At 45.1% G+C, this 24,431-nt stretch overlaps 1 protein-coding gene across 25 annotated transcripts in view; it reads left to right on the top strand.

Annotated features, from left to right (window-relative positions):
• The window catches only part of LOC119180070 (uncharacterized), a 103,081-nt gene that overhangs the window by 6,003 nt on the left and 72,647 nt on the right, over positions 1 to 24,431 (top strand). For 15 of the 25 annotated variants that reach the window (XR_012884959.1, XR_012884960.1, XR_012884961.1 and 12 more), the window contains exon 2: positions 14,032 to 14,132. Coding sequence is in view for 16 of the 25 variants with exons in the window: in XM_075869363.1 (XP_075725478.1) it covers positions 14,032 to 14,132 (101 nt within the window). In the remaining 9 variants the exon portion in view is untranslated. Of the gene's footprint in view, positions 1 to 8,712; positions 8,829 to 8,902; positions 8,970 to 14,031; positions 14,133 to 24,431 lie in introns of all 25 variants that reach the window. The other 10 variants (XR_012884965.1, XR_012884964.1, XR_012884963.1 and 7 more) reach the window with 2 other exon arrangements.

The following is a 24,431-nucleotide window of genomic DNA, read 5'->3' as shown; positions in this document are numbered from 1 at the left end:
CACCGCAAGATGAGGGCGCGCGAGCGAGCGTCCACCTTCTCCTCTCTGCGGGGCAAAGTACGCTTAGGAAATGAGAGCATGCACCGCCGGGCGCTCATTGTGCCTTCTTGCTAGTAATGCTGAAAACATGGTACCAATACATATGTTTCCACATATATGTAATACCAAATTCCGTATATGTGGAGATAGTGAAACTTCCGTGAGCACGCTATGAGCGTAGCATGCAGCCATGTTTTACATGACATGCATATAATGATTATCATGTTTGGATGTGTTATTTGCCTTTGTCGTGTTTTCCCATCCCCTGATACCCTAATTTGGTATATGTAGAGCAAGCGAAACGGCAGCAACCACGCTATGAGCGTAGCATATAATCGTATTTCACATGACAAGCATGTCATGATTATCATGTTTACACGTGTCATTTACCTTCGTCGTATACTCACGTCACCTAATACGAAATTCGGTATATGTGAAACAAGCCAAACCGCTGCGAGCGTGCTATGAGCGTAGCATGTAGTCATGTTTTATATGACAAGCATGTCATTATTATTATGTTCGGACGTGTTCGACCTTTTCCATCCATTCAGCTCACTAATACGACATTTGATACATGTGAAGTTAGCGAAAGGGCCCCAAGCACTTCATGAGCCTGGTATGTTGTCATGTTAATACATAAGACTCATGTCATGATTATCAATTTTGCACAAGTCATATACTATCGTCATCCATTGACGTCACGTAACACCTAATTTGCTATATGTGAAGCTAGCGAAATGGCTCCGAGCGCATCAAGAGCGTGGAGTGTAATCATGTTCTTGCATGACACACATCTTATAATTATCAAGTTTGCACCAGCCATGTATCTTCGGCATCTATTCAAGTCAAGTCAAGTCAAGTCAAGTCAAGTTTATTAAATAGTTCAGTTGAGTTACATGGTTACGTCCAGTAATGCCAAATTTGGTGTACGTGAAGCTAGCAAAACGGCCGCGAGCGCATGAGCGTGGCATGTAGTGTTGACAAGTCATAACATGAAAATCATGACACGCATGTCATGATTTTCACGTTAGGAGTATATGAGTCGCAGGGCCGCGTCTAGTGTCTTTAGTCGCTCCTATGGGGTCGTCCTCACGCGCACGTTGGTGGGCGCATGTGCCTAAAAATGATAAATAGATAAATAAAAACAAAACAGAACTACAAAAAAATTCTTGCCGATCGCAATTGTCTTGCGACCCCACGCGAATAGAGTGAGGACGACCTTAGAGTCATGGGATGAGAACACCTCAGCTTTGGTTTTTATGGTGGCTATGTTGTCCGTCAGCCTGAGACATCTGCAGCCATTCATGTGTTCATTTTGTTTACGGCCTCAGGTTGTCTCCTGCACCGCAAGTGCGTAGCTGGTAACCTTTGTGCACGGTTTAGTTACGCGTGAGGTCCACACGTAACTGAAGCGTGGTGCGCCGACGTCGACTGCAGAGCTTCTTCTGAAGGCAAGAAGGCCACCGGAGCACATTTTGGCCCCCACTATGAAGCAGTGCGAAACGTTTTAGAACTGCGCGCCATTTTCTTCAATCTTTTAATACAACGTGGAAGTATGAACCAAATATCCTTTGATGCATATATTAAATCACCAACCTATGCGGAGTGAGGTGGCTCATGAAAAGAGGTGACGTTGGACGAAATAGCGAAGTTGTATGGACATTCCATTTATAGAAAGATTATGTACATCACGGGCATCCATTTGTACTGAAACACTCGCTGGTTCTTAGCATTAAAAATTGGCCCCGTATCGGAATGTAATCTGCAAATGTCGTCGAAAGACGATAATCTTGCGTGTGAAGAGAGTGAACAAAACCTTTCTTTGATGTTCTGCGCAAGAAAATTGGTGAATGGTATTCCGGAGGCGCTGCGTTAGAGTGCCCCGAGTGTGCAGCGGAGGTGAACGAGCGCATCAAGCCACGTCACACGTGAGACATGAGTGCCACCTGGCAGTTATTCTTGGAAAACAAAGCACGTGGCCCTGATACGGGCGTGCGCGCCCGTCTCAGTGGTGATAAGGTGTAGAATGCAAGGCGACAGGTAGGTGCCACCACCGTGTCATCTTAGCAAAGCGTTGGAAACACTCGCTTCTTCGTGCAAGCATTGCATGGTCAGAGCAGCGTGGTAAGCACTACGGTCCTTAGAATTACATATGTATGCCTTTTCTAGTAAAAGACGAACATGTAGAATATATATGTGTTGTTATGGTGCCTCTGATATGCGCAATATTTGCTTTTTAATTGACAATCACACACATATGAACGCTGATCCTTGAGCAACGTTGGTGGGCGCTGCGGATGGGGTCGGCCATTCGGGGTATCGACTGGTGCTGTTTAGAGTACCCGGTTCACGGTTACGGGGGACAAACAGGCAAATGTACAGACGGACAGACAGACAGACAGACAGACAGACAGACAGACAGACAGACAGACAGACAGACCAAAGCTTTTGCGTGGAAGGTCCCCAAGAAAGACTACCGTCTTTAAAAATCCCATTTACTGAGAAAGGTGTACGAGTTCACTTGTGTCTCACAAAAAACTAAGCAATACTTCATCACATGGCACGAGCATTGAAGCGTCACCACGGCTCAGATTTTCTTCGTCTATGTGAATAGAAGCATTTTGTACAAAATTTTTTTATATTTTATATTGTTCCTGGGTCATTTATCTCCAAAACGTAGCTCTTGAGTCCTCAATGTGTTTGTTTTTGCATATTTAGTGTTTAATATTGCACTGTTGCACACTGTTCACGTTTTACACACTTTTCACGTTTTTACTAATTAGAAAATATATTTTATTGCTCTACAACACATATTTTTGAAAGAGCTTTTCGTTTTGCAAAATTTGGCATGCTGCACTGCGTGCTGCAGTGCTTTTCAAACTGGCACGAACTATATTCCTGAGGCAGATGAAAAATAGCTCTTTTTTTCATCTGCCTTTTTTTTTATCCGGCAACGTAAGAGTCAAATACACTTACATATCCCATAGTGCGGATGGCGACACCTACACCATTGTAGCTTAGTTTTCAGAGCACCGCACGCGTTATTTGAAAGAAACAGCTTCCGTAATGGCCAGGAGCAACTTATCTTTTCGTCCACTCCATTAATCCACCGTTGTAGGGTTGCCAACCGGATATCTTTCTTGTTAACTTCTTTGCCTTCTCCCTTTGTCTACTTCTTCCTACTGTTTGTTCTGATTTATATTGGGTGTAAAAGAAAAGCGGGTCCTCTAATTTCTCTTTCTTGCTTTCCTCCACCAGGCGGGCACTTCCGTGCCTGCGTAAGAGCCCCCATGGTATTAGCGTAAGCAACACCCCTTATTCCTTGTCTGTATCAACCAGAATTAAGAATTCTAACGGGGATAGCGTGAGAAACACTGTGCCACAGAAAATGCGCTGGCAGCGTCAGCATCGTTGCCGGTGGTTGCAATACCCCGATAAAAAAAAATTGAAATGCAGCTCAAGCCAGAATCTACGTAACCCAGGCGTTCTGCACGGCAGTGAAGTATTCTACCTAAGGGCCATGCTATTTGTGATGTGCACATCATGGCCTCGTCTCATACAATTCGCGGCGATAAAACGAGCCTTTCGGCTCTGTTGTGAAGGCTGCAATCAGACAGTTGAGTAGGGCTTCCGCAGGAGCTCCGTGGATGCAGGGTCTCAGCTATTTCCAACGGCGGAGTGCGCTCGCAAAGAGTGCAGCAGACGCCCAACTAGAACCCTTATTAAAGGAGCCTTTTTTAAAAAAAATTAACATTGCCTGAGCCTTGCGCAGCACGATGCCTGGAAATCACAATAAGTTATCAAAATTGGTTGAACTCTCGATAAATGATGCTATATATCCAAACATAGTTGCGTCACAAGCTTAAGTATCTTTACATCGGCTGATTTGAGCACGGCACACTCGTAAGTTACTTGGGTCGCCGCAAGGGGCCGTGATCTGTCCGCACGTGCACGCGTGATTACACTAAATAGGTGCGCGTTTGAGGAACAAAAAGACAAAAAAGTGCCTAATGCCACGAGGCGCTCATGACGTACATCCTTATGTGTCTCGAGATATAGATATACAACGCGGTCGTTGAAATTTGTAAACGTTCCCTGCGAAGCACCGTACCATAGCAGCAGTCAGACTTGCTCGATGGTACCAGAGACAATGCCCTCGAATCCATAGATGCCACTGAAAATTCAGGGAAAGTTGAAGACAACCACACTATCACGCATAATTACCTCAATAACGTGTAATGGAAAACGTTGCACAATTCATGCTTTAAACACTACCCACAGCAGTTGGTATTCAATAAACTATGCGGTCTTTGTGCAACGGCCGAGTTTCGTGTCACAAAATAATTAGATTCGAATACAGCGCAATTATAAAAAAACGGTCACATTCGAAATAAATGCACACTCATAAAGGTTTCTATATATGTATTGGTTGTGCAATGTGGGCGGATGATGCAATTATTCTCAGGCTCCAAGTTGCCTTTTAGCAAAATGAATGCGTCTAGCAGCACGTAGTAGAATTGCTTCAAGCAGCGCGTATCACTTAAAAACAAGGAACCAAGAAATCCATTCGGTTAACTACATGACATCGGGGTGGGCCATTAAAGTTCACTATGTGCACATACGAATAACAAGGTGATATTTTTTGGCTGGCATATAATTTTAGAGTGGTAACCATTTATTAGTGTCAGTGAAGGCCTAGAAAGACAACGAAGTGCGATTGTCGATCTCAAAGCCTGTCCACATATCTATGGAACGTATCGCTCACTAATTGCAGTAGACAGATGGATGAACTTTATTGAGCCCTTCGGAATGTGCTTCAGCACCTTAGAGGCCACTCCCACGTCGGAACAGAAAGACCAAGTCTCTCTGCGGCGTTATGGGCCTCATCAGAGGATATTAACAATGCAAAAAAATTTATGTTAAAATAAACGTCACTAGCGATCGTCGGCCAGTTTAAGTGCCATTTGCTATGTATAGGTCCCACTGATGCCTTTTGGATAGTAATAGGTCATATTTCTGCGCGTATGGGAGTCTTTCCCGCGTGCATATGTGAGGCGTCATTCTGCATTGTATTCATTCCGATCTCTCTGGGATGAGGTTATTGTACCTTCAAGGTTGCACTCCGTGACTAACACCAACCGTCCATTACTCTTCAAACCTCGAACCACTAAATCTGAAGTTGTCACTGCACAGAAGCTGCGTTTTTGGTTTGAAAAAGATAGTCATTACTTCGTACTATTAAAATCTCGTAGCTTGTTGGTTAAATTAGCAGTAGAAATAACTTCGACGATTTACAAGGTGAAATGCTGATATAATTGTGAGTCACACCACATAAAACAACCCTCCATAGTTTCGATCATAGAGTTTCCTATATATCCGCTTGAGGATAGTGTCTATAGGGGCTGCAACGCACGGCGCTTCAGCGAGCATGGAAATAATTAGTAGTACACGAATTTGTCTAATATTCGTACTTTTGGCTCCTTATGAGTTCATGTGGCTTGTAGCTGTTCTCTCACGAAACAATAATCAACGAATGTTCCGCGGTTGCGCTTCCCCACCTTAATCTTTTGGGCTTACCATTTCTAATCAGGTCCCAAAGTTCAAAAGCATTTATTCTTTCCTTCAATACAAATCTGAAACAGAGCAACAAATGAAGCCACAAGTGCGATTCGCCGCCCACATGTACGATAGGCAAACCGTGTACTACTTTACTACTTATCATTTACATGGTCGCTGAACGATCGCAGCGCTAGAGTCTCCTGTAGTTAATTTTAAGGATCATTGGTTTCAACCACTCGGGACACCTGAACAAGCACTTCCGTCCAATGGTAATTTATCTATCCCCGTGCCCTCGAGCTTAGCAGGGTGACGCCCCATGCGCTAGGTATCCACAGTTCTTTGGCTGACTTTAACCAATGACCGCATGGAAATGAATGATTTAAATGTTCTGATATAAACGATGGTTTCAAGCCTAGGGGAGCGCATTCACTCGTAGGTCAACTTCTTCAGACTCACTCGGACACAGATCGAGCCGAGCGAGTCTGTCGATCTGCCTGAATGTGTGCAGGTGACTAACATTTTGGTGAGTTTGAGTTCCAGAAAAGTTTAGCGAGTATAGGAGTCTGAGTCAGTCCAGTTAAAAACAATATTGGTGAGTCTGAGTCAAAGTGATTACTTGGGAAACTACATTAAAGCAATATCGTTAAATATCTTGTTTTGCAGAAATTCCAGCGTCAGCGTCGGCGTCGGCGTCGTTGGTTGTGAGCAAAAATTCAAACTTGAAAAAGATGGAAATAAAGTAAATAAAAAATATTCTGGGTCGTATTAAGAATCCAACCCGGGTAGTTTGCGTGGCAAGCAGGTGTTTTAACAAGCATCCACGCGCCTTTTTTTTTCTGTTTGTGAATACAGTGAAAATAACTTCCTTTGCTTGGAAATGCAGTGAAAGTAACTTTCATGCTTTACAAATACACGCGTCTTGTATACATGCTTCACAATATGCCATGAATTATTGCAGTAGTAATGCGTGGTAGGCGTACACTGCCATTGCACGTCAAAGCACGTCATTATCATAATGACTTCATGGTTCAAAGCCGGTAACCCACTACACAAGGCACTGGCGTTGCTGCACCTATTCCCTTAAGATCACGTGGTGGTTGAATAGCAAGGTCGGAAAGATTTCATGCATCAAGTGGTTGAAGAACGCCCTAGAGACAGCACATTACCATCCCGTTCAACTTTTTGAGGTGAAGCTTAAGGGTCCTTCAATTTTTTCTTTACTGTGTCTTAGTTCCACCTCTTATTGCCAACATGTGCTCTCAAGTGCCTGCATCTAGCCTACTTGTGACAAGAGAAAGCTGTGCAAAGCAAGAAAGGCCTGTGCAGCTTAGAAGTGGCTCGTTTGAAGCGCTTCAGCTCTCGGGTCGTTTGTGCTTTACATATGTGAGCAACTTAGTATCTGACGAAAGAGACACAGACCTGTAGTTCCAGCAATGAAGGGGTGATTTCAAAGGGCTGACTTTATTAGTAATAACCGTTGGCATCACGTTTTCTTTTGTAGGCCCACGCAAGCGTTCAATTCATTGGAGCTCTGAATTGACCCTGAATTTATTCATTACATGAGCTTAATAGCTCAAAAACCACGACGTAATCATGAGAAACGCCGTAGAAGGCTCTGGAAATTTCAACCAGCTGAGGTTTTTGAAGGGCACCTAAATCAAAGTAAAACAACACGGGCCTGCTAAGCGCTGCGAAGGTATACGGCGGCCATATCATTGTGCAGATGGCAAGCCGCTCGCAGAACGGTGGTATCAGTTGTGTATGTGATTTATGTTAGCAGACTCAATCCTGGATAAATGTTAAACTCGGAGAACACTGTGATGCGGACCTGCAGTGGCTGGTGCAACCGACATACATTGTGGGCGCTTGCCGTTCTTTAATGGAACTTCAATATTGTTTGAACACAGAAATAAAAAGCCCCGTAAGGTTGCGCAAGCTGCGCATATCAGCAGCTAATCACACTTTCCCGTTCTTGTAGTCTCCTTGACTGCGTGGAAAATATTTACGTTACCTTGGGCAATATTTAAGGGTGTTCCACCTGTGGTATTTAGATTTGCTGTACGTTGGTGCCCCTCACCTTACTGCACTAATTCGGTTCCACTCCTGCGCTTCGTCCGTTTCTGCATTGTCGGTGCATTTTCGATAGAGGTGGCAATGCTGTAGGCTCATGTGCTAAAATTTAGGTGCGCATTAAAGAACCCTAGCTGGTCAAAATTTTCGCAATCCTCCACTACGGCGTCTCTCAGAATCATATGGTGGTTTTGGGCCGTTAAAACTCACATATCAATCAAATCAGTTTGTTTCTAAGGCTTGCTTATTCCTTACACCTACTGGTGATCAGAACGAATATTAGTCACTGCTTGCTTGTGTTTCTCTTTTTTTCTTAGTGTTGTGCACAGTTACACCATGAACCAATACCAACTGACCCAGCCTGCCACGTTTCTGAAATGTCCACATTGACGTCCCCTACGATCAGCGAGGAGGTGTTGTCCTGTGTAATTCAAGACAAATTAGTGTGAACGAATAACTCATTGTTATTTCCTAATGTGTTGGGACAAAAGTACGCTTTGAAGGTTGAAATTCTCGCTTGCTTGTGCACAACACGAACATCCCCGCCACATACTTTGGTCAAAGTTCCGACGCTTGAAAACATGTAATTTTTTGGAAAGATCGAAGCGTGGACGCGTTTCGCAAAGTATTTTGATGAATTTGTTAGCTTCCTGAAATGGTTCAAACTGTGTCTCTGAAAGCCAGGCAGCGCCGGTACATCCTTGACAAATGGGAAGTTTCTTCGCCACATTGATTCTTTCCCGCCTGCAAAATGGAAAGGCCGTCTGCAATTGTTAGTCAAGAAAGCAACCGAAGCTTTGCCGAAAAAAAAGTAGAGTAACCCACGCTATTCTATTTCCACGTAAGCGCGCACTGTACCGAGAGTACGGCTAGTAGTAGTAGACTTGGACCATTGATTTAGCTTGATGCAGGGTCATACTTAGAAAAACTGCCACTGTCTTCGCTGAGCAAAAACATGTACACGTCTGACGTTTAAAGCAACGCACTTATAAAAAAAGAAAGTGTCACTTCTTTTAGTCCGCGTCTACATTACATCGCTCGCAGGTGAGGCAACCGAACTTTACACGAACACGGGAAATGAAGCTAAAAGGCTTTTTTCCATGAGAAAATCAGCTCTCCCAGCAAAACGGAATGCATATCTCATCAACGCCATTCTTTACGTAGGTATTTCGAACAGCTCATCGGCAAGTAGATTATGAGTTCTTTGTGTAAAAAAGTATCATCCTGTTCCCAGCATTGCCGCAGCACCCTCGTATTGTGCATACCAGCCAGCCGCATTCAGAAGCTCACACAGACTAAAGGTAAGAAACGAGCGATTGCAAGCTGTAAGTGTGTGATGCGACTGGTCGTATTTGTCCAACCCAGGACAAAATGGCAGATGGTGCTTTGAAATATCGAGTACTGATAGAAAGTCAGTAGGACAGAAGTAAGTCAGTAAGATGGTGCTTTGTAATATCGGGTACCTATAGTAGTCAGTAAGACAAAATTCTCGCTAGTGACAACATGAGACGCCTTAACCGGCAAGCCGTGATTGATCATCATCATCATCATTTATTGAACACTGAAAGACTCTTTGCGGGGTGTTACATAAGGGGGAGGCAAAAACACAATTCAACAGATGCATGATTGTCAATGGTACAAAGCATAATCGAAAGTGAACTACATGATAAAAAGACAATGTCAACAGCTAGATGCACTGGTACAGCTAGATGCACTGATACCGAACGAAGTAAAAGAAGTCATAGTGAATAGCCATAAAAACATTCTAGCGGTTGACGTCAATCATGCGACTGCGCTTGACAGATTGCGTGAAGGTACGCAATTTAATGGAATGAAAGTCCACTCTCATATACCACTGGTCAAAGAAGTTAGCACTTCCACTACCAACTCGGTCCTTCTAATCTTGATTAAGCCGGCTTAGAAAGATTCCATCATTGCAAGTATATTGCCACGTTCCATTTCCCAAGTTTTCGTTATCGTTCCAAAACACCACATGATTCTCAGTGCAAACCGCGCTTGCAGTTTTCGAGAAGGTTCCGGACTGTGTTAGATCATTTCGGTAAGATCATGCCCACTGTGTGAACGGTACAGATTGTTCTGGAACCTACGCCACCGCCAGCGATAACGCTAGAACATTCGATGGCAAGAGTATAAATGCCGACGCGCTTCGCCGCATGTGAGTTGTTGATCGAAGGCCGACGCTCCCTTCGCCGCTATCAGTCCGAGATTGCTATCTCTGTGAGACTGCTGCTGTAATTGGACTTTCCGTTAACCGGGCACAGGTTCGCCCAAATAAACAGTTAAATCCCAACACGAAGTCTCCTGTCTTTGGCCACGTCATGACCCCGTGACATCTGGTGGAGGTGCTGCTTCGTTCATGTACCGGACGCCCCCGTCAAGCCGTGAACCCAGCCCACGTCGCGGAGAAGACACCGACGCCAACCAAGAGCAGCGAACAAGCCACCCACAGCAAGGTCTCCCACCGGAGTACGGGCTTCTACAAGACAAGGCGCGGAAAGCCAAGGCAATGACCTCTACTGCAGCGACTATGACAACCGGAGCGTCCCAGCCCACGATCGTCATTCATCAACCCAGGGAACCACCAACGTTTCATGAGTCATCGTTTGAAGACCCGGAAACCTGGCTAGAAACATACGACCGTGTGGCCGCCCTCAACCACTGGGACAACAAAGAAAAGCTCCATCGTGTTTACTTCTACCTGGAAGACACCGCAAGGACCTGGCTAGAGAATCGGGAGTCCACGCTCCGAACGTGGGATGTCTTCTGCGGCGCATTTCTGCAAACGTTCGTGAGCGGCGCTCGCAAAGAGAGGGCCGCTGCTCTACTAGAGACCCGGGTTCAGCTACCAAATGAAAAGGTTGGAATTTTTACAGAGGAGATGACTCGCCTATTTCGTCACGCTGACCCAGACATGCCTGAGGAGAAGAAAGTTCGTTTCCTCATGCGAGGGGTCAAACAGGAGCTGTTCGCGCGACTAATGAGGAATCCACCGAACACCGTCCAAGAATTTGTATCCAAGGCGACCACCATCGAAAAAACCCTGGACATGCGCACAAGACAGTATAATCGTCGCCTGACTCCAGAATGCGCTGCTGCTTAAGCCAGTGACTCCGACAACCTGCGTGAAACGATCCGAGCGATCGTGTGGGAAGAGCTGCGCAAACTGTCGCCTTCGGCGCAACCTCAAGTAGATTCGATCACCGACATTGTGCGAGAAAAAGTTCGGCAATCGCTTCGAATTCCCGACCAATCGCTACCCGACGACCCAGATGAGGACTACTTCTTGGTAACGATAACTACAGACGACTTCGCTAAACGACAGCGGGCCGACCCGGAACTTAAGGCCCTAATAGAATACCTCGAAGGCAGGACCGCCGAAGTCCCGAAGGTATTCAAGCGCGCACTTGCGTCGTTCTTCCTACGAAACGGTCTTCTACAAAAGAAAAACTTTTCACCGCTTCGAGCGAAGTACCTCCTTGTGGTGCCTTCAGCTCTGCGACCAGGCCTCCTGCAGGCCCTGCACGATGATCCGATGGCAGAGCACCTCGGTGTTTCTCGCACGCTCGCAAGGATACAAGAAAGGTACTACTGGCCACGTCTTACCACCGACGTTACTCGTTATGTGAGGACATGCCGGGACTGTCAGTGACACAAGACACCGCCGACAAGGCCAGCGGGACTTCTGCAGCCAATTGATCCACCTTGCCGACCTTTCAGCAGATTGGTATGGACCTACTAGGGCCGTTCCCGACGTCGGCTTTCGGAAACAAGTGGATCGTGGAAGCTACCGACTACCTCACCCGCTACGCCGAGACAAAAGCCCTGCCAAAAGGCAGTGCATCCGAGGTAGCTAAGTTCTTCGTTGAAAATATCGTCCTACGTCACGGCGCCCCGGAGGTCCTTATCACCGACAGAGGAACGGCATTCACTGCCGACTTAACTCAAGCGATCTTGGCATACAGCCAAACAAACCACCGCCGGACGACAGCGTACCACCCACAGACCAACGGCCTCACCGAGCGGCTTAACAAGACGATCACCGACATGCTGTCATTGTACGTCGATGTCGAACACAAGACGTGGGACGCCATTCTTCCGTATGTGACCTTCGCATAGAACACGGCGGTGCAGGAGACGACGCAGATATCTCCATACACATTGGTCTACGGAAGGAGCCCGGCAACGACGCTCGATGCCATGTTACCCAACGTCACCGACGAAGAAAGCCTCGATGTGAGCGAGTACCTTCAACGTGCTGAAGAAGTCCGACAACTAGCGCGTTTCCGTATCAAGAAACAACAGACGACAGACAGCCACCGTTACAACCTTCGACGACGCTTCGTGGAATACCAGCCCGGTGAACGTGTTTGGGTGTGGACGCCGATACGCTGACGTGGACTAAGTGAAAAGCTTCTGCGACGCTACTTCGGACCGTACAGGGTGGTTCGACGTCTCGGCCCACTTGATTACGAGGTTGTCCCCGACGGCATCACGAACTCTCAACGACGCCGATCGCGACCTGAAGTTGTGCATGTCGCGCGCCTCAAGCCGTTTCATGCGCGTTAACAAACTGAAAAAGTGTTTTTTGTATTATTGTTGTATCGTAATTTATTCATTGTACTTTCTTGCATTATTATTGTACCTTCAACTTTAGTTAAAGCATCGGGACGATGCCTTTTTTCAGAGGGGGGCAATGCCACGTTCCATTTCTCAAGTTTTCGTTATCGTCCCAAAACACCACACGATTCTCAGCGCAAAGCGCGCCTGCAGTTATCAAGAAGGTTCCGGACTGTAGTAGATCATTTCGATAAGATCACGCCCACTGTGCGGACGGTACAGATTCTTCTGGAACCTACGCCACCGCCAGCGATAACGCTAGAACATTCGATGGAAAGAGTATAAATGCCGACGCGCTTCGCCGCTTGTGAGTTGTTGATCGAAGGCCGACGCTCCCTTCGCCGCTATCAGTCCGAGACTGCTATCTGTGTGACACTGCTGCTGTGATTGGACTTTCTGTTCACCGGGCACAGGTTCGTCCAAATAAACAGTTAAATCCCAACACGAAGTCTCCTGTCTTCGGCCATGTCGCGACCCCGTGACAATATGTCGTAGCAGAACATCACGATGCATAAGAATTACATCTAAGAATAAATCACTTCCATCACACGTAAAGGTGGGCCACTTCTGACACGCAGTTTAACCTTTTGTACCGAAACCACTTGAGTGCAGGTAGTGCATGAAGTTAGGTCACGTAAGTGGTGTGTGCATGAACTCTACCGTCTGTTGCCGATTCATTGGGCACGACAACAAAAACACGTGCTAGGCCACGATGCTGAAGTGCTCAAATTGCAATGAGCTGTATGATACCCCTTCGAAGGACTGTCCTTTTATTCGAACGGAGCTAACAATACTGATGGAAATGGCCAGAGATGACATCTCACACCAAGAAGCAGCTGCATTCATTATGCGACGATGGTCCCGTCGCCATCTCTGTTCCAAAGCCTCCAAAACCTTGTCACTTCGCGAAGCATGTCAAAAACCACCACCTCTCTCTCTCGGGCAAAGCACTGTCGCTTCTAAGAACAAAGGCGTTTCTGCTAGCAGTGAAGCATACACTTCATTTTTACAACCTAGTCCGAACGCAGCAGCCTCAAAGGACAGTAGCACCTCTACCAGCAATGCAGGTGACTTTGGCCCGAAATTTTAAAGATACATTCACCTGATGACAAGCATCAGACTTCAACAGTGAGGGATACTTCATCGGTAGCGCATAACTCGACGGACGATGACAAGTTATCGTCATGGTCAGCACCCTGGTGCACCTGCTTCTGAGGAAGATGCTAACACCGACAGCTCGAAGTGTGTTGCAACTGCTTGACACCATCACTTCCGTTCTCGCAAGCCTTCAGAAGTCTGCTGTTCGAGGACGCAAGCGGCACCATCATGGCTTCACCAATAGGAAGGCAGGATTTTGGTTCATTAGACCGCGCATACAAGTTAATGCAACTAATGCGTTCATTCCATTAATTCACGGGTGTAACTCACCGTCTGTGATGTTAAGAACATAAATGCCGTTTGTCAATGGCATGAGTGACATTTATCTCCTTCTATCTCTGTAACTTTTATACCCCTTACCCCCTCCCCACTGCAAGGTAGCCTACCAGGCCTAGCCATAGTTAACCCCCCTGCCTTTCTTTCATCCTTATTCTCCTTCTCTCTCTTTTATATGTAGGTTTCTCCCTTCAAATGCATGTTGTGCTAATGAGCATCGCCGTTTAAGCATTCAACTGCGTCAATATGGTAAGCTTGCGAATTCAAAAATACATCAATTTTTTTTTTCAGTTCGCAGAACCATCGATACCTCTCGAACTGCGTGAACTTGGGCTCATTTCTGGTAACTGTCATGTTGATCACATACTTGGAGCAATGCAGTACAACACAATGTGAGTGAAATATTGTTTCTACAAATTTATATGAAGGTATAAAAAAACAGGTGTCATCGCTGCCTAATGTAAAAAAAAAAAACGGCTCCCCGCAAGAGTTCATTGCTTATGGTGGGCCACAATCACATATGCAGAAGAACGTCCTGAAAACAAAAAAATCACACGGAAAGTTTCCGGCCGATTTGGTGTCAAACACATAATCAATAAAGCAGGATAGCGAATATTAGCTATCACTCTCAAACGCACGAACTTCTGTTTTTGTTCCTCATTTAGATCTCTTTAGGCTTACAAAAAAGGTGCACTCTGTGACACGTTTGAATAAATTCTATGCCAATCGTTTTCTTTTTTGATGTGTTAGGAACAGTAACGCAGTGTATTTTTTGCATGTATTTATCTATCGCTGACTAATTACGAGAGGTGCACTAGGTTCCAAATTAAGCAATACATGTGCACAGTGCACACATACGTAAAGCAATGTAAGAAATAAAACAAAAAAATATCTACACTCTTCCAGATTTAGCTTTCGATGAGGGATATCAGGCTTGAGCCTAAATACACTGTACGGTTGTCGTTCCGTCATAATGCAGCCACCGCTGGTGTTCAGAGAAGGGATGCAAGTTTGCAGTAATCGGGCATAATGATTGGCCTCTTGATACCTACTACATTTGTGAACTACAGTCAAATGTGTAGCTATCATTTTCAACCTGAAAGTGGTGCCTCAAAACTTACCCTTCACGATTGCAAGCATGTCAACTGGTAGCACTAAACGCAACCGCACTGCGTCCGAACAGTCAACGCACGAGTCTATTCAGAGTAACGCTGCCTCACAATTTCTGCCGTGTGAACTGTAAAACTACATCCCGAAGCTGATTGGCAGCCCATGGGCAACTTGTGGGTCATCTGAGAAACAAGCGACAAGTATCGTGGACCGTGTCGTAATGAATGCTTGCTAAAGGCTGAGTAGGCTGCCCCATAGGACTAAAGCGCCCCGGTTGAGTTGACAGCCATGCAGTCTTTACTTCGTTCACTACCATAGAGGTTCGAGGGAAGAAAAAAAAGAAACAGAGCTGAGGAGCCGAATACTGAGGCTACAACAATCTGCCAACAAATACAACAAATACACAGATGAGCTCAAGCAACTTACAACAGGCCGCATTTTACACGCCTGTCCTAATGGCTCATGCTGAGAGTCGGCATATTACTTTACACTTGAACAACAGCGCCTGTTCAAAACATCGGCCATGGTTGCAGAAATGACACCACATATGCCGCTCCCCCCCCCCCCCCCCCCTCACTATGTGACGCATTTACTCGAGTTCACCCGGGGGAAGATGCGGGCGGCTTTTTTTTCATACGGCCTCACTCGGTCAGACGTTTCATCCTGAAAAAGATGAAATGATGATGTAAATGAACGTGCGTGTATACGCTCACGAGTTTAATAGTATTATTGCTAGTACGCACTTTCATACTATGCAACATAACGCTTTAGAAATAATAATAATAATAATAATAATAATAATAATAATAATAATAATAATAATAATAATAATAATAATAATAATAATAATAATAATAATAATAATAATAATAATAATTATAATAATAATAATAATAATAATAATAATAATAACAATAATAATAATAATAATAATAATAATAATAATAATAATAATAATAATAATATATAATAATAATAATACTACTAATAATAATAATATTAATAATAAATATTATCGGGGGTTACTTACGAAAAATAAACTAGGGTTATGAGAGACGCCGTATTGTGGAGGGCTCCGCAACTTTCGACCACTTCGGGTACATTTACGTGCACAGACAACGCACAATACAGGGTCTTCTAGCGCCACTTCACAACCATTAAAATGCGGCCTCCATGGCTGGTATCACTGTTCAAAAAACAGGAGCTTCCTCCACTGTATACATACAGAGGCTGTAGATGCATATAGAACATTTAGGATTATCAAATTACCCATGTTTCCATCTCAATCACTGTTAGGGCAGATACGTGAGCTAACGGCTGCATTTTACGGTCTGTTAGAAGCGCTATTATACGTAAGACTTTGTGTAGCCGTGCTATTACAAAGATTACAAACACTGCTCACCCGCAGGTCGCGGGATCGAATCCCGGCTGCGGTGGCGGCATTTCCGATAGAGGTGGAAATGTTGTAGGCCCGTGTGCTTAGATTTGGGTGCACGGTAAAGAACGCCAGGTGGTCGAAATTTTCGGAGCCCTTCATTACGGCGTCTCTCATAATCATATGGTGGTTTTGGGATGTTAAACCCCACATATCAGTCAATGTAATTCAGCCTTCACTCTTCACAATTATGTTCGTTGCAATGGGGCTGGCTTGCAGATGCTCAGTGACGAAAGCTTTTAAATGGAAATGAAATATTTTATACGTGTTAACTAATCCAGTGTGCAGAGAGAGGGGGCACTGCATACCAAGAAAACGAAAAATGTCCCTTCCACAGCGTCTTCAAATTATATCAGTGCTGCTGTAAGTAGGGAACGCCGACTTATAACGGATTGAAGCAGACATACCTAACAGAGCTATTTTCGGTGTGTATAAATTGCATGAGTGAAGCCAACGCTTCTAGACGCTTGGGCTGGTGTCGCCACCCCGTGGTGTGTTGAGGCGTCGACGAAATTGCACTTTGCCGATTGACAACACCCCGCATATGAAAGGCACTTAGAAACTATGCATTCATGGAATCGATAGTGAATCTCGCGGTCATAATTCATTACTTCAATTTACCAAGGGCACTGCAACAGGCTAGTGCCAGACATGAAAGGGGCTTTTAAAATGGCTCTAGTGTGTCATCGTGGCCTAGTGGGTACCGTTCCCGGCATCTGTCGTCACTAACTTTCACGTCGTGGGTTCAACTCCCGATGGCAGAATGTTTTTTTTATTTCTCATGATGCCTATTTTTCGACGCCTTTTCTATGACGGAAATACGTCACTGAAGTATTGGACGACCCCGAAATGAAATGATTTCGTACTCAAGAAGATATGCAAAGAAATAGAATGAAATTCTTGACAAAAAATTTCTTGAGGCAAGATTCTGACATACTCACCTATGATCCGAAGGAAAGCGTCGTAAGTGAACATTCGGCAATCTCGGCCAGCACGCAGAACATAAAAGTATAATACAAGATAATACAAGAATGGTGTGCCACTGAAAAGCAGGCGTCAGAAGGAGGTAATGCAGGAGAGGAGACAAAAAAATTATATATATATATATATATATATATATATATATATATATATATATATATATATATATATATATATATATATATATATATATATATATATATATATATATATATATATATATATATATATATATATATATAAAGAAGCCTCCTTGTAAAGAAGCCTCCGAACACTCAAATGGGTCAAACTCTCAAGTGCTTTCTAGTGGGTCTACCCAAAAAGGACGCTGCTCGCGCGGAGAGTCCGTGCTTGGCCGTTACTGTCGCCATTGTGTATGCCCGCTGTGTGCCGGCTAATAATCACCCTAACAAATTGGTGCAGAGCGCTACGATTACTTTTGATGCCCTTGGAATTACGATCGCACACCCTGCCATCTACCATGTCCCATGACGCCTCTCAGCAAACGCCTCCTCCCATGCTACCCCCTTGTCCCGGTGTCCCCAGGATCCGCGATCCACGCACCTTCACGGGTGCCGATGGCGTTGACGTAAAGGACTGGCTCGCCATTAACGAGCGCGTGAGCGTCCCCAACAAATAAGACGAGGACGGCAAGTTGACAAACTTGGTGTTCTACCTTGCGGGCGTTGCAGTTTGTGCTACAACAACCATGCGCCGATTTCGCTACCTGATCCTATTTTAAGACCGCTATCACCAACGATTTTGGCCGCCCTGAAGTTCGTAAGCTGCAAGCCGAGCAGCCCTTGGTGAGCTCGCTCAGCAGGCCAGTGACTCATTTACCAGTTACATCGAAGATGTCCTGGACTGGTGCAAGAAATCCAACAACAGCATGTCCGAATCAGAGAAGATCCGGAACGTCATAAAAGGCATTCACGATGATGCCTTCACGATGCTGCTTGCCAAAAACCAAGGCACATTGGCTGAGGTCATCGCGCTGTGCCAGAGCTACGAGGAGCTCCGCCGGCGGCGTTCGATGACCCGTCGCTCCACACAACGATATGCAGGGCTTGCTGGCTTGGAGGCGAGTTGTGATCAGGTGGCGCTGCTGGCATACCTCAAGTCCTTCATACGTGAGGAAATCGCGCACCAGTTCTCTCTCCTGCCCTTTGCCCACCCACCGGCTGTTCAACAATAGACCACTACTCTTCTCCCTCCCATCCGTCGGGCGATTGAGCAGGAAATAGCCGAGGTCATGCCTGCGTACCACCTTCAACATCCTCCGGCTCCTGCGCCCCTCACCTACGCCCAAGTTGTCGCCAGGCCCCCTAAAGTCGTTTCAGCACCAGCCCCTATTTATTTATATTTATTTATACAATACTGCAGACCAATTTAATGGTCCAAGCAGGACGAACAGAAAAAAAGAATGTTCACGCACATACAATGCAATGCAATGTAACAAAAACAATGAAGCAACAAAACGCGGAATTCACTTGGAACTACAAAATAAACAAGCCACGGTGAAATCGATTTTTCGCACAAACATAGCAGGGTTTCCAATCCAAATAAAGCTAGAAAATCACGCACAACTTCAAGAAACATTGCTAAAAACTCGAACGTCAGTAATTAAAAGTTTCTAAAATGATCGTGTAGGGCTGTCAAACAATTTCCACTAAAATTCTTTCTGGCAATTTATTCCAGTCATCTACCGTGCGTGGAAAATATGAAAACTTAAAGGTATTTGTTCGGGCAAAGAATGGGGATAAACTGTGGCTATGTGTGTGTCGTGTTTTCCTCGTGGTGGATGGACTAATGAATGGAGTGGGTGATAATCCAGTCTTACACTTAATTAGGGATTCCATAAAAGCTAAGCGGGCGATTTGGCGTCTAATGTGTAGTGGTTTGGTTTTATTGAGTGCCATGATACCTGACGGAGAATCACTTCTTTTATATTTATTATAAATAAAACGAACAGCCCTCCTCTGAACCTTCTCCAATTCGTTAATGTTTTTGTTCGTGTGCGGGTCCCAAACAACCGCTGCATACTCCAGTTTAGGCCTAATTATGGAATTATACGCTAAAAGCTTAACGTTACTAGGTGTACCTCGAAGTTTATGCCGTAAAAGACCAAGTTTTTTTGGCGCTGAAAAAGTTACCTGCTGAACGTGGTCATTCCAATCTAATCTGGAGTTCAATACGATACCTAGGTATTTAAACTTAGTAACCTCCTCGATTAAGGTGTTTTTAATTTTGTACCGGAAAGTTATGGGGTTTCGTTTCCTGGTTATACGTAAAAGAACTGTTTTTGTAGTGCTAATTTTCATGCCCCATTTGTCGCACCAAGATGATATGTCACATAAAGCCCTATCTAGCCGATGTTGATAAGAAGCAGACTGCACTTCAGTATAAATCATGATATCATCCGCGAACATTCCAATATTCACAGTATCACAACCACAGACACTAAATAATTAACATACAACAAAAAAAGCAGGGGCCCCAGCACACTTCCCTGGGGCACACCTGATGTCACTGTTAGAGAAGAGGAACAAGTACCATCGATGTCTACAAATTGCGTTCGATCTTTCAAATATGAATTAACCCAATTTACAAGTGTAGAAGGAATTCCTGCTTGTTTAGGTTTTTAAAGAAGGCTACCGTGAGGAACCCTGTCGAATGCCTCGCTTAAGTCTAAAAACAAAACATCAATTTGCCCGGAGTGATCCAAGATTGAACTAAAACTATGAACGGCGGTGACCAACTGCGTAACAGTAGAAAATCCCTTTCTAAAACCATGTTGGAAGGGACTCAATGTTTTATTTTTTTCCAGTACATTAAGAACATGGTTAGCTACAATATGTTCGATCATCTTGCAACAACAGCACGTTAAGGAAATTGGTCGATAATTGTCAACATGGAAACGGTCTCCATTTTTAAAAACTGGAATTACCCTAGCCATAAGCCAATCATGGGGCAGCACGGACGTCCGAAAAGATTCACGAAAAATGACTGTCCAAAACCGAGCTAAAGATTCTGCATAGCGACGCAGAAAGGCGTTCGGGATTTCATCCGGGCCAGTAGTGCACTTAGGATCTAATCGCAGAAGCATTTCAAAAACTCCTTCAAAAGAAACAAGCTCGATCTGTTCTGAATGAGCCTCCATATAAAATTCATCACCTTGATCGTTTGAAAACACAGAATGAAAAAAGGAATTGAAAGCATTAGCAATGGAGAGACGAGATGTTTCCATCTTGCCATCAACCAATAATTGATCGACCGTTTTATGTGCACTACGGATGTGATTCCAGAACTTTCCAGGATCGCTTAAAATGAACTGAGGCAAACTTTCGCAAAAACACCGTTTCCTTGCGGATTTTACGCTGCTCGAAAGTTTGAAGACTAACCCATTTAAGACGTCACAATCGGGACTGCGAGTTTTCTTGATACGTTTAATTCGCCGTTTTAGGTGAATAATATCTCGGTTAATCCATGGATTGACCCTTTTGGTTCGTTTTTTCTTATCAGGTATAAAAGACTTTAAACAAAATTTGCAATGCTCTTTAAACATTTCCCACAAATGCCGCACATCATTACCTTGAAAGCTTTCGTAAGCTATGTCAAGGTAATCCAAAACAGACTCGTCCCTCGCCCTGGAGTAGTCTTTGACATATGTATGCTTAACTCCCGCCAAACGTTTTTTAGGTTATAGAAAGGCATTGGTAACTACAACCTTGTGATCAGAAATCCCGTCACTTACATGTAATGCATAATCAGAAAAACTGCGATCTAAGAACACAAGATCGAGTAGGGACCTAGCTGTACCGCAAATTCTGGTGGGCTCAAGAACAACCTGGTTTAAATTATGAGTTAGCGTAATGTCGGATAGAATATCAGAGTGCTCTGCGGCTCTGACACATCCAGTAGGCCAATCAATACCTGGTAGATTGATATCGCCAACAAGCATAAGCCTGGTTTTGCGGAAACTAAACAAATGATCTTGAAGTTTTCGCAAATAAGAAGAATCAGAACTGGGAGGTCTGTACAGCGCACATAGGACGAAAGTGAAACTAGAAAATGTTATCTTGAGAAGCAGGCTTTCGTGGTCTTCTATTTGATTTAAAACCACAGCTTTCACATTTTTCTTTAACAGAACAGCCACCCCCCCCCCCTCGTGACCCACGGTCACGTCTGAAGACCGAAAACGATAAAGGAAAGACGCAGTCGTCAGTGATATCGCTGGTTAACCAAGTCTCAGATATTACTGCTACGTCGGGGTTGTGCGCAAGTAATGCAATTTCCAGGGATTGGGATTTATTGACAACACTTTGGGCATTCATATTCAATACAATGAGCCTGTTGCGACAAAAATCGCTGCCGGGATCATATCACTTCGACTGCGAGTGCGCGGGGGACAAAATGAGCTTCATTCGTCCACTTGTTAAATCATCACAAACATATGTTTCGTCATTAATTTTAAGTTGATCGTCATAAAGTTTTGGATCCAGCCCTTCATCCTTATCCTTGCGTGCCGATTCCCAGAGAAGTTTTCGCTTGCGGAGAGTTTCTTTGGAATAATTATTGTGAATGTAAATTTTCGAGCCTTTCAGCTTCTTAACGTTACTGAAAACAGCCATCTTCTCATTGAAGTCTTGGAAGTACAAGATTACTGGTAGGGTTTTTCGCTCGCCTCTACCGCTATCATTTTCACTGTTACCGGTCTCCTTGATGCGTTTTCCCAGTCTGTGGATACGCCCAACGGATGCAACCTTCACACCAAGCCGTTTATCAAAGATGTTGCCGATAACCTTCTCCTTCAGTTCATTTTCAGATTCTGATTTAGCCTCGGGTACACCAAAAACAAGCAAATTTGACCGCCGGCTGTAATCTTCGAGATTCACTACCTTTTGCTGTTGCGAAATAACCGACTTATGGAGCGACTGCAGATGTTGTTCGATTGGTGCTATAGGCTGCAGGGAAGTTTGAAAACCTGTCACATGTTTTTCAATCTGTTCAAGTCTAGCCATTACACTGCAAAGCGAAGCATCAAGCTTGCATTGCAAGGCTTTCATTTCGGATATAGCGTTCTGCATTGACTCCTGGGATTTTATAATCTTATCTAAAGATTTCTGGATATCTGGACCAGGGTTACTCTCAACATCGCCACACAACAATATTTTGAATACAGAAAAACACTCGTACGCAATGCAAAGACAGCGCCGAGGGCACGGCAGAACCACTAGTAGCATGTCATCACTTCGACAAGAAGAATCATGGATAAGCAAACCTGGATAAGCAAAACGGGTGGCATGCTTAGAGCCAAGTTTGACAGCGGTTCGCCGTGCCCAGTGAAGACGAAGCGATGCAGCTCTTCTTTTATACCCGGTGGTCCTGGTGACGTCACACCTCCAGCGAAGTGGCCGATAGGCGGACAGTCAGGCGCCGGTGCGTCATGCCAAGATGTCACGTTCGTAGTTGATACCGGTGGATTGCCGAAGTTGCAGAGCGCGTTGTTGAAACCAGCGAAACCAAGAAGAACCTGGATAAGCAAAACGAGTGGCATGCTTAGAGCCAAGTTCGACAGCGGTTCGCCGTGCCCAGTCACTTACGCCGAAGTTGCATCTCGACCTCCGTCTTTTGCTGCGGGTATGCCCGCTACGTATGTTGGCACAACCCCTCAGCCTCACCTTCAGCCCACTATGCAGCCTTTGCAGTCACCGTTCCGGGCGAGATCCACCCCGGCGAACCAATGGCCCAGACCCGACAACCGGCCCATCTGTTTTTCTTGCGGTTATGCCGGTCACGTATCCCGTTATTGCTCTCGACTACAGCCGGCTCCCATTTCTTCGCCTGTTGCTGGTCAGCTTAGCCATCCATATAACGACGAACTGCCGTCTATGCCACTGTCGTCTCGCTCCGGTCCGTCTCCTCGAAGGTCACCGTCTCCACAACGTCGTTTCCCTTCCCTCATGCGGCCAAGCTCGGCTGCTCGTGAGCGGCAAAACTAGTTGTCGCAGTCCCAGAGGCAAGGACTGCGACGCTATCGCATTGTGAAAGCCCTCAGAGCCGCCCATCTAATGTCATTGACGTGCTTGTGGATGGTGTTCATGCATCTGCTCTTATTGACACTGGAGCTGCCGTATCAATCATGGACGAAAACCTTTGCCGCTTGCTTCGAAAAGTGACGACGCCGTTTTCTGGGTTGTCCCTTCACACCGCTAGTTCACATCGCATTTTTTTATTCATTTTTCGGACAGTACAAAAAGCATTGGCCATGGTCAGGACAAAAGAAGGTGGTTAGCCCCCTGACATGGTCCTGCTCGCGCTGGGCGTAACAGTAGCAATAGAAACAATATAAATTATTGCAATGCGCACACATAAACATATTTACATACATAAAATATATACATACAAATAAAAAAAGAAACAAAAGAAATCACTATTGTAACAATCGAAATCATTGCTGAGCACACATAACATATAGACATACACAAAAATATATACATACAAATAAAAAGAGCAATAGAAATAACCATTATAACAATAGTATTCATTGCTGAGCACACATAACATATATATATATATATATATTGTGGGCATTTAGTATACGCATCCTCTTCACCGGTACATTATCATCATTATCATGTGTGGCTCATGCATCCCCATCGTTGTCGCGTAGCATCATCATCTTGGTCCGATCATATCAGCTGTCGGCTGCCGGTTCTTCGGGCCTAACAAAGGTCTTCCAAACCAAGACTCCATACGTGGTGGAGCGTGCTGTTGGATCCCCCGCCATCCTCTCGACCACTCTACCCCCTGGAGCTACGTTCAGGTCGCCGCTTGGGCCAGGTGTCCGGAAATATGTCGCACCAAGAAGAGGTCGGTGCTGCAGCCGTTCCCACTCCGCCACCGCGTGCCGCGCCTTTTCACGTCATTAACAGCCTCCAGCGTGAGCCCCATCCCTTCGCTGGTATGCGCGGGGAAGATGTGGAGGAATGGCTGGACGATTTCGAACGGGTCGGCGCTGCTAACCGGTGGGATAACACCTACAAACTCGCTTACGTGTCATTCTACCTCACGGGTGTCGCGAAGACGTGGTTCCTCAACCACTTCATGGACATCCCCGACTGGTCAGCCTTCAAAGATCAGCTTCGCCATGTCTTTGGAACAC

This window comes from Rhipicephalus microplus, chromosome 7 (assembly GCF_043290135.1).
Source record: "Rhipicephalus microplus isolate Deutch F79 chromosome 7, USDA_Rmic, whole genome shotgun sequence".
Taxonomy (NCBI): Eukaryota; Metazoa; Arthropoda; class Arachnida; order Ixodida; family Ixodidae; genus Rhipicephalus; species Rhipicephalus microplus.
This window is presented reverse-complemented; position numbering and strand designations above follow the sequence as displayed.